The sequence below is a fragment of the Triticum aestivum genome, chromosome 6B (assembly GCF_018294505.1).
Source record: "Triticum aestivum cultivar Chinese Spring chromosome 6B, IWGSC CS RefSeq v2.1, whole genome shotgun sequence".
NCBI lineage: Eukaryota > Viridiplantae > Streptophyta > Magnoliopsida > Poales > Poaceae > Triticum > Triticum aestivum.
The window spans coordinates 642,498,859-642,508,796 of record NC_057810.1 but is presented as its reverse complement, the minus strand read 5'-3'; the positions used below and the strand labels follow the sequence as shown (position 1 = coordinate 642,508,796).

Genomic DNA, 9,938 nt, shown 5'->3' with positions numbered 1-9,938 from the left:
CGAAAGAAAAAAAAACAGAAAACATATTTTTTCCATTTCCGAAAGAGGCACGCCCGTGCCTCTCGCGAAAGCACAACCGTGCCTGTGGCGGAAGCAAAACCGTGCCTCTCACGAAAGAAAAAAAAACAGAAAACGTGTTTTTTCCTCTTTCCGAAAGAGGCACGCTCGTGCCTCCCGCGAAAGCTCAACCGTGCCTCTCGCGGAAACAAAACCGTGCCTCTCGTGGAGGAAAAAAAAATAGAAAACACATTTTTTTCCGTTTTCAAGAGGCACGGCCGTGCCTCTCGCGAAAGCAAAACTGCGACTCTCGCGAAAACAAAATCGTGACTCTCGCGAATTTTTTTTGCATTTTTTTACACAAAAATTTATTTTTTTGATTTTTTTGATCGAAAAGCTAGGAAAGACCTGTAGAAAACCAAAACGTTAAAAAAACCTGAAGAAAACCTTTTAAAAACCCGAAAACGCGTGCGTAAAAATAAAAAAATAAAATCCGGAGGGAGCGCCTAGAGCGCGACACGTGGCGAATGGTTGTGAGCGCGCCAAGTGGTGCTGATCGTTGCGAGGCTTCTGAAGGAGCGCTCGTTAATTAGTTGCTCCCTAGATTTCTTGTTCATGAGAACCTCTCTCGAGAGTCGAAACAAAGGACCCCATGTAGCTTTTTTTTTTTTTGGGTCCAACCCATGTAGCTTTGTCGGCCGGTTCCTCTCCTGATTTGGGCCGGATACCTCCGCAAATTTGGGCTGGTCTCGATTACCCAAGAAACGAACGGCCCGAGCATCTTACCTGAATGAACTAGGTCAGCCAGAACCCGACCCATTTACCACTTCCGCTCCCACTTCCGGCGCTCGGCATCGTCTCTCTCGTCTCCGGCCGCATCGATGGCAAAGGTGCCGGCGGCGGAAGCCATGGACGTCGAGGCACCGGCGCGTCCGCCCAGCGCCACCACCGCGCCAAAGCCACGCTCCCCCCACGACCTCCTCGCCGAGACCCGCGCCTCCGTCGAGGAGGTCGCCGCCCGCATACTCGCCATCAAGAAGGACGGCGCCCCCAAGTCCGAGCTCCGTGAGCTCGTCGCGCAGATGTCCCTCCTCCTCATCACGCTCCGCCAGGTGCGTCTCTCGCTCCAAAACCCCGACCCACCTTGCAGCAGAAACCCTAGCTCTAGATCCGCCGCTCCAACTCGAGCTGGATTTTTTTTTTCGCGCAGGTGAACAGGGAGATACTGATGGAGGAGGATAAGGTGAAGGGGGAGACGGAGGCGGCGAAGGCGCCCGTGGACTCCACGACGCTGAGGCTGCACAACCTGCTGTACGAGAAGAACCACTACGTCAAGGCCATCAGGTCGTGCCTCGACTTCCAGACGAAGCACCCGGGGATAGAGCTCGTGCCCGAGGAGGAGTTCCACCGCGCCGCGCCGGCTGACATCCGCGACAAGACGCTCGCCGCTGACACCGCCCACGACCTCATGCTCAAGCGCCTCAACTTCGAGCTCGTCCAGGTTGTGTACTGTGATCAGCTGCCACTCGCATAGGAGCTCTAATTATCATCAAATTTGTTCGGTTGCTGGTCTAATGTAGTTGTGGTTTTGTACATGCATGAAAAATCTAAATTCAGCTTGACAGAGAGCACACGGATGGTTTCAAATTCATAGTGTGTTTAGGTTGTGGAACTTATAATTGTAAGGTTTAGAAAATGTTAGCCGAGCTAACTGTTCACAATCTGAAGTAACTTTAACTTGGTACAGGATTGGTCTGATATTAGTTTTATATCACAAAAGTAGGGAAGTTCCTGCTGCTTATTAGTATCACCTTTGGATTATTACTGTGTTCGGTTCACCATTGTACTGATTATCTTGGCGAACATTTGTTTAATAACTACTAGAACACAATGTCTGCTGGGAACTCTATTTAACTTACCGTACATGTACAATGCACCAGGTCTGTTTGCGTACTATTACAAATGTGTGTGAGTGTCCTTTGTGCTACTACTATGATTTCATTCATGAATTCTGGACATAGATTTTTCATCCTGCTATAAAATTGCTTGTGTCTCATGTGCTCTGAATCTGTGTGCCCTTGCTAGTCAGAAGTCGATTATCGCGGTCTGTTCAGGATTTGATTTCTGTCTTCTAAAATATGTGTTAATTCTGATACAGCGTAAAGAGCTATGTGAGCGACATGAGAAATTGGAACAACAGAAGAACAGTTTGCTGGGGACAATTGCAAATCAGAAGAAGTTCCTCTCAAGCCTCCCATCGCATTTGAAATCACTGAAGAAAGCATCATTGCCAGTGCAGCAGCAGCTTGGGATGCTGCATACCAAGAAACTAAAGCAGCACCATGCAGCTGAGTTGCTCCCATCTCCTCTTTATATAACTTACACCCAGTTGTTAGGACAGAAAGAAGCATTTGGCGAGAATATTGAAGTGGAGGTAAATGGAAGCACAAAGGACGCTCAAACTTTTGCTCAACAGCAAGCCAAGCAGGAAATGGGTATGTTATATCTGTTTGAGAATGTAGCACATCTGATTAATGTGTAAATCTAGCATGCTATGTCTCCCTGCACTTGTTCCTTTATTACATTTCTCAACATTGCTGTTTCTTAGTAGACGAGTGGTCATGTCCTTGCAAGAACAAGGACTTGTGATCTTTTTTTTTAACTTTTTTGCAACCTTGGACGTATCATAGATAGTCTATGCAAAATTCTTTTAGGCTTACTATTTTTACAACAGTGCAAAAGGAACGTGCTGGTCACGTGAGGCACTTAATAACCAAACATAATTTTTTCCTAGTGAATGTTTTAGAACAGTTTGTGCTCTGTATTGCAGCATATGCACATTTATCAAAGCCTTTTTAGAAGCTGTATGATCTATTATAATTTTCCACTGGAAATGGAATAACATGCCAACAGTACACAGTTGCTGCTTTGTTCATCTTTACACTTGAGTTTCTGAGCAGATTAACACAGTCAGAATCAAATTGATTATGTGACAGTTTGTAAGTCATAACTTTGAGGATATTAGTATTATGGATGAAATGTTTCTTATGTATCTGCAATAGCAGGCACTTTGGCAAACGATGATAATAATAGGATGGATGACGATGCAATTGATGAGGAAGAAGATGCTCAGAGAAGAAGATCAAGGTCTAGGAAGAGTTCAAAGGAAGCTAGTAATCCTGCATTAGCATATCAACTTCATCCACTCAAAGTTGTTCTCCATGTATATGATACTGAAGATTCTGGAACCAAGCGTCGTAAGCTCATCACTTTGAGGTTTGAATACTTGGCAAAGTTGAATGTTGTCTGTGTTGGATCTGAAGATTCAGATGGAATGGACAGCAATATCCTGTGCAACCTATTTCCAGATGACACTGGCTTAGAGCTGCCTCATCAGGTGTGTTTTCTAGAGCAGCTTCTTTTCACATGTATCCCTGTTGTTATTTAAGCCTCTGGCCAGCAGTTACATGCTTTTGTCCTTTTATTTCTTCATAGGCAGCATTTAGTTACCATGGTTTTTGTTTATTTTTTGGCAGCAAAAAAGCTGTTGGGCATTATGATTCCAGATTATCCGCAGCTTTCTCCATATAATCTAAAATGGTGACCTATAAATTTTATGCAGATGGCTAAGCTTTATGCCGGGGAGACTCCAAATTTTAGCGAAAAGGATTCGCGTCCATACAAGTGGGCACAGCATCTAGCTGGTATAGATTTCCTCCCGGAGGTTCCTCAATCTGTTGGGGATAGTTCTAACAGAGCGTCGAGAAATGCTGATTTGTCATCTGGGCTTGCACTATACCGTCAGCAGAATCGTGCACAGACTATTTTGCAGAGAATCCGCTCTCGGAAAATTGCACAAATGGCTCTCACGTGAGTCACCTGCTCTACCATGTTTGCAGTTTGGGATGTCAATAGCCAAATCTGGATGATAGATCTTTACAGATGTGTGCATTGTACTTTGGCTGACAATTTTCGTCGGATGATGCTTTTGCTTCATTGTACATGTCATTCTGAGACATGCTGCATGAGTTAATGAAACATTTCCTGGGAAAAAATTGGGAACACCTCGTTTACAGCTTCTTCATGTCTTCTCTTTGATCTAAGCTGGTTCTTGTCAACCATCTTTCTCTTGCTTCTTATGACTCCTATGCATATCTTGCTTGATCGAATGCATTCCTTTGAAGTTTTTGGGTCTGTCATTTACAGGTGGCAACTTAATTATTTAACTAAGCTGAGGTGGCCTCAAATAGAACACGAGAATACACCATGGGCATCACGCACCCCATCGTGTAGTATGCACAGTTGGTCATTGACAGGAGTTTTTCCTGAGCCTTCGGCTCGTTCTGCTTTAGTGGTGAGTGGGCCTGCAGGAAGTGTTGACAGTGATTTGGAGAGAAGATCTGTGACAAATGGGCAAGAAACCGAGGGTAACAGAGAGGATGGTGAGCTTCCAATTGTGGTTCACTCTGAAGATATGCCAGATGATTCTAAAGTATCACAGGCAGAGGTCTCACCTGAAGTTCTAAACCATTCTAGAGGCTTATCTCTTATATCAAAGGGCTCTGCACCATCTAAGCTAAGCATCTCACACAGTTTTGGTAGAAATGAGGATGATCTTGATTTCTTAATGGACAGTGACAGTGAGTTGGAGGAGCTGGCATGTGCTGACCAAGAAACTGAGCAAGGTAGCCTCACTATAGATAAATCCTGGGAGGATTATGCTTCCAGAGAGTTCACCATGGTCTTGAGTAAAACTTTGAAGAATGGTGCAAAAATCATGCTGGAAGCCAAGGTAATTTTCCAGCCACTCTTCCTATAGGCCTTGTTGCAAGAATCTCCATGTGTGCTTGCTCTCTCACTGTTGGTTTACAATTGCAGATTAAAATTAGCATGGAGTATCCTCTTAGGCCACCACTTTTCAGATTGCAGCTGGTTTCTGAAAAGACCGAAGATTTAAAATGGCACAATGATCTTCGTGCAATGGAAGCTGAGGTTTGTATTATGAGCTTCCTTCTCAGATTTTCAATCGTCGCACGTTTCTCATGGTTTCACTGCTCTTATGACTTGCAGGTGAATCTTCACATCCTCCGAATTCTTCCTCGGTCGAACGAGGACTATATATTAACCCACCAAGTTCTGTGCCTGGCTATGTTGTTTGATATGCATTTGGACGAGGATCACGAGAAAAGGAAAGTTACTTCAGTGATTGATGTTGGGCTGTGCAAACCAGTCAGTGGAACCATGCTCACTAGATCAGTCAGGGGGAGAGACCGGAGACAGACCATCTATTGGCGAGGTGACGTTTGCTCTAGTTATTTGTGATCTTGGTTGATCGCCAGTTGAGTTGGCGCGCATATCATATCGTTTGTCATTTGGAGGAAAACGGGGATGCTGAAACTGCCATTTTGTCCATGGCACAGAGAAACCTTCTTTCGGTACTGGAACTAACATGGTCTGACAGCAGTAGAAGCTGGCAAGCTTGCCCACGTTGGCTGGAGAGAGATGCTTCGCTGTTTCCCGACGATAGTTTTCTAACCATTATGGCATTATGATGTTTGATATGCAATTGCAAGAATGCCAAAACTCTCGTGCTTGATTTTACATGGAACTTTGCAACTCCAGCAGACTTGGTCCATGCAGCATCAAGCAACAAACCAGATTGCACGCCTGCGTTGCGTGCCTTGATAGTGGTGGTGGTGCTACTGGTCAGACTTGCTTGTTCATGCAGAAATCTTCCAAGCCAGACAGGCAGACGGGTTTCGTTCTTGCGATTGTGTAAATTATAAGTTCCCAAACTGTATGTTCAATCTCAACTACCAAATCGATGCATTTTTTATGTCTTTTTTCGTGCCTTCTAACCTATATTACGCTATAATGGGGAGAAACAACAGACTCGTACAATACTTTACTATCAAACATAGCCAAGTGTCAAAACCAATACTGAACGCGATGGTACGCGCCTACTGGCTGAAAGATGTTTATATGAACTAAATTTGTTATTCAGTAGCCAGATTACGTGCCTTTGATGAGACATAAAATCTGTCATATCGACATGATGACGAGATATTCAGAATCGGAAAATAACACGTGCTGCAGGCCGCGAGTAGTATTAATTTCGACTGCGTTTTATTTCTTGCCGGGGCTACTGATTTCCCAAGCACATTTAGTCTTGGCAGCCGACGAACTCATAGTCGACGACGAGGTGGCCGTTGGCGGCGCCGCCTCCGTTGGTGTCGATCTGCTGGAACACGGCGGCGTCAAGGTCGAGCCCGCCGTTGCCGCACTGGTCCACCACCCTCGCCACCGCCCGCGCCCCCGTCGCCCTGTTCGTCACCTGGCGACAGCGTCCCACCGATCAAACAACGCGCGATCCATAGCAAGATGCACATTTTCTTACGCGGATCATCCATGGACGGAGTACGTACCTGGAGGCAGCGGCCGCAGGACGGCTGGCCGTGCGCGCCGGCGGGGCCGCAGAACGCCGTCCAGCCGTACCTCTGCCGCCACGCCAGCGGCATGTCGGCGTCCCACGTCGCGCAGAAGACGCTGGCGCCGTGCAGGTCCCAGTTGATCTTCTCTGGGCTGTACAGGTTGTACGTTGCAGCCACGCCGCTCGCCTGCTGCGCCGCCGCCCCGTTGGCGGACAGGCAGACCACGACCAATGCCACGAGAACCAGCACAGACACCGGCATTCTTGCGCCAGTGGCCGCGATCTCTGTTGCCATGCCTCTTTCTAGCTAGTTACTGCTGCAAGTAGTTATTAGTGCCTAATTGGCCAATCAGCTACTGCTAATATGGTAGTACTCCCTCCGTCCGGAAATACTTGTCGCAAAAATGCATAAAAATGAATGTATTTAGAATTAAAATATGTCTAGATACATCCATTCCTCCGATAAGTATTTTCGGACGGAGGGAGTACTTGAGTATTACTGAGGTTGTGACTGGCCAAGTGGCCATATTTATAGATTCTGAATTCTACAAGCTGGGGATTGTAATCATCGCCTTCAGTTGATCATAATTTTCAATCTCAATAGGCATCTGCGGTTGCCATTATGTTTGTTTTTTATTTTTAGTCGGACTTGTTACTTTTGGCTTTGTGTATCCTAGCTGTATGTGCATAGGCCGGTATCATTCTTAAGTCTTAATACTTTGTATATGCTTGATGCTACATTTTAAGTTAATCAAAAACACCCTTTATGAGAAAACACAAACTATGCTTTGGTTACTTGAACTCATGATGTGAGCTTCTTGTTTAGCTTTGCATGGTATTTACTTCCTCCGTTCCTAAATATAAGTCTTTTTAAAGATTACACTACAAACTACATACAGATGTATATAGACATATTTTAGAGTGTAGATTCACTCATTTTGCTCCATACGTAGTCTATACTGGAATGTCCCCCCACCCCTCCCGCGACGCGCCCGCGCGCGTCGGGGGGGGGGGGGGGTGGGGGACCCTAGCCGCCCCTTCCCACCCTCCCGCGACGCGCCCGCGCGCGCCGGGGGGAAACCCTAGCCGGCCCTCCCCTCCTGCCGCCGCCGCCGCCGAGCTCGGTCGGGCAAAGCCCGATGGGCGCGGCGGCGGCGGGGCCTTTCTCCCCCTCTGCTCGTGGTGCGCTGGCGCGGGCGGCGTCTCCGAGCGGTGGCGTTGGGCGGCCGCGGGGCGCAGCGGCGCGGTGGCGGGCTCGCGGGGCCGCGGGGTGGCTGGCTGCTAGCGGCGCGCCGGTGTCCTGGATCCGCTCGCGGCGGGTGGCTGCGGCGCTCCCTTCTAGGGAGGTGGCGCGCGGACGGCCTCCTGCTGGATCCGGCCGGATCTGGCAGTGGGGGTCGGCCGGCGGCGCTTGGCTTCGGTGGTGTGTGACCGGCGGCTCCTGCGGTTGGAGCTCGCCGGGCGACGCGGGTTGGGCAGCGGTCTGGTGTGGCCATTGCTCCGGCCAGGGGCGGCGGCGTGGGGAGGCCCGACGCATGATGGCGGCCTCCCGGTGTCGTGGCAGCTTCCCGTTGGCTCGGCGGATCTGCCTGCGGCGGCGGCCGGCTTCTCCGGCGTCGGCTTGTCTGCGTTCGGTCCGTCTCGGCCTTCACCCCATCTCCTCGGCACCCGGGCGCTTCTTCCATCGAAGGGCTGGCCCTCTCCCAGCTGCGTTCCATCCCGTGTCTCGCCCCCGGTGCAGCAGGACCGAGCTCGTCTCGCGCACAGTGCAGCAGGACCGAGCTTGTCTCGCGCACGATGCAGCAGGACTGACCTCGTCCCCCTCTCGGTGCTGCAGGACCGAACTCGTCTCGTGCTCGGGGTTGCAGGATGAGTCGATGGATGCCTGTGCTGGCCAGCTTATTGGGTCTCGACGTTGGGGGTCGCCCAGGGGTGCGAAAGGTGGGACCTTTTCACCCGTCTCTCTGGTCGGGGTAGCGGCGGGCCTCGGGTGAGGTGGTGTCAAGGTCTTGGATGCCGGGGCGGCGGCCCTGTAGGCGGTAGCGCGGTGCTCTTGGGCAGAGACCATGGCTTTGGTGTTGCCTGGTGGCCATGGCCGTGTGGGCGGCGTGGTAGCTGGGGTGTGGCGTTCGGTGGCAGTAAGTGTTGGCCGGGGTGAAAACCTGTTCTGTCTTCGGACGGACCGGCGGTGGCGAAGCTCGTTCCCTTCTGGAAGGCGTCGTCGCGACGCTCACGGCCCGTCGTGCAGCTCCGGGGGAAACTCTGATCCTTGGATCGGGCGGCGTCGTTTCCTTCCTGAAGGCGCTGCCTTGAAGTTCACGGTTTGTCGTATGCGGGTTCATCTCTTAGTGATAGTAGTGCTAGGGGTGGTGTTGCTACGCTCAGCGCCTTTGTTCCTTGCCTTGGGTGTGTGTGGTGGTGGCGTGCGTTTGTACCGGGTGATATGGATCTTTACTTTATATATAAAGCGGGGCGGAAGTCTTTTTCGGTATAGTGAAATGTCTAAAAAGATTTATAGGAACGGAGGAAGTAGATGTGTAGCTATTTCTCCTTATGTTGCTTCAGTGATGTGAGTGTGCCAAATCTTTGCCGTGGTTGTTTGTTAGAGCTTTGTCAATTCCAAGTTTCATTGGACAATTGCGCTTCAAAGAATTTTATGCCAATACTCTGTACTCCGTGTTTTTATACTTTATTTAGGTGAGTTTGTACTCAGTGTTTACATCAGCCTCTTTGTTGTTTCTTTTATTTCCAACTGGTTCATCTTATGTTCTTGTAAATATCGTTTCAGACAGTCGAACGTCTTTCACCACAGCCAAGAATAAGACTTGAGCTGCCAGATGTTATCAGCTTGTTAACGCACACTGGCTGTTTGGATCATATATCGACCGCATATGAAAGTAAATATGACACAGTAATCTTAATATAAATGTTGACAGTTAATGGCCGGCGTCTAATCAGCGGAGGACATAAGGTAAGCCACCAAGTAGATGAGACGAAATAGGGTCATTGTAGGTGGTGTTACCTCCATTAGCCCGTCCACAAATGGCATAATAGTACTGTAAGAGCACCTAGTACAATCACACATAGCTAATATAAGCTGCCAAACGTCTGCGGATACGTCTGGACGCGTTCGCGGACGGTGACCGATCATACCCTATGTTTCACCTACAAAAACCATAATAGCTATTTCACGCTTATCATTTTCACACAAAAGCATGCAACGACATGATCTACGTACAAACTACACCACTATCAACTACACAACTCGTCCTTCTTGTTGGAGATGTTGATGAAGTTTGTGCTGGAGCCGCCGGCCTTGTGATCATTGGCGTTCGGGCGCACCTCCGACTCCGGCTCTGCCTCCTCTTGCTCCTCGTCGGCAAATATCTCTGCGTCCGCCTGATAGTCAAACGGCGGTTGGCCTCCACCTCCGCTTCTGACTGGATGGAATCGAGGATGGCCTGCTGCTCCGCTGCCTCCTCTGTTTGGGCCACCTTGAACTCCGCCAGCG

At 49.1% G+C, this 9,938-nt stretch overlaps 2 protein-coding genes across 3 annotated transcripts; one reads left to right on the top strand and one right to left on the bottom strand.

Moving 5' to 3' along the window:
* Nucleotides 1–802: 802 nt before the first annotated feature.
* On the top strand, nucleotides 803–5,837 carry LOC123138448 (THO complex subunit 5A). 2 transcript variants are annotated; one of them, XM_044558427.1, is made up of 9 exons: nucleotides 803–1,109; nucleotides 1,208–1,498; nucleotides 2,156–2,492; nucleotides 3,063–3,394; nucleotides 3,620–3,867; nucleotides 4,204–4,789; nucleotides 4,876–4,989; nucleotides 5,068–5,293; nucleotides 5,418–5,837. In XM_044558427.1, exons 1-9 carry the CDS (start codon nucleotides 879–881, stop codon nucleotides 5,453–5,455), a joined length of 2,403 nt encoding a protein of 800 aa, XP_044414362.1. In that variant the 5' UTR covers nucleotides 803–878; the 3' UTR covers nucleotides 5,456–5,837. The 2 variants fall into 2 exon arrangements, with proteins under 2 accessions (XP_044414362.1, XP_044414361.1); XM_044558426.1 differs by having other exon boundaries at nucleotides 3,060–3,394.
* A 113-nt stretch (nucleotides 5,838–5,950) lies between these two features.
* Nucleotides 5,951–6,722, bottom strand: LOC123138449 (pathogenesis-related protein PR-4-like). Its single transcript, XM_044558428.1, has 2 exons — nucleotides 6,423–6,722; nucleotides 5,951–6,331 (listed from the first exon to the last, which is right to left on the bottom strand). The coding sequence occupies exons 1-2, from the start codon at nucleotides 6,720–6,722 to the stop codon at nucleotides 6,161–6,163; spliced, it is 471 nt and encodes a 156-aa protein (XP_044414363.1). The 3' UTR covers nucleotides 5,951–6,160.
* Between the last annotated feature and the right edge of the window lie 3,216 nt (nucleotides 6,723–9,938).

What these genes read in the sequence shown, in the direction of transcription:
- LOC123138448 (XM_044558426.1), top strand. Translation starts at nt 879, where the DNA reads ATGGCAAAGGTGCCGGCGGCGGAAGCCATGGACGTCGAGGCACCGGCG. An exon ending in GCAAGCCAAGCAGGAAATGG is followed by an intron (nt 2,493 to 3,059) that starts GTATGTTATATC and finishes TATCTGCAATAG; the next exon opens with CAGGCACTTTGGCAAACGAT. An exon ending in ATTGCACAAATGGCTCTCAC is followed by an intron (nt 3,868 to 4,203) that starts GTGAGTCACCTG and finishes TGTCATTTACAG; the next exon opens with GTGGCAACTTAATTATTTAA.
- LOC123138449 (XM_044558428.1), bottom strand. Translation starts at nt 6,722, where the DNA reads ATGGCAACAGAGATCGCGGCCACTGGCGCAAGAATGCCGGTGTCTGTG. An exon ending in CCTGCGGCCGCTGCCTCCAG is followed by an intron (nt 6,332 to 6,422) that starts GTACGTACTCCG and finishes CGCTGTCGCCAG; the next exon opens with GTGACGAACAGGGCGACGGG.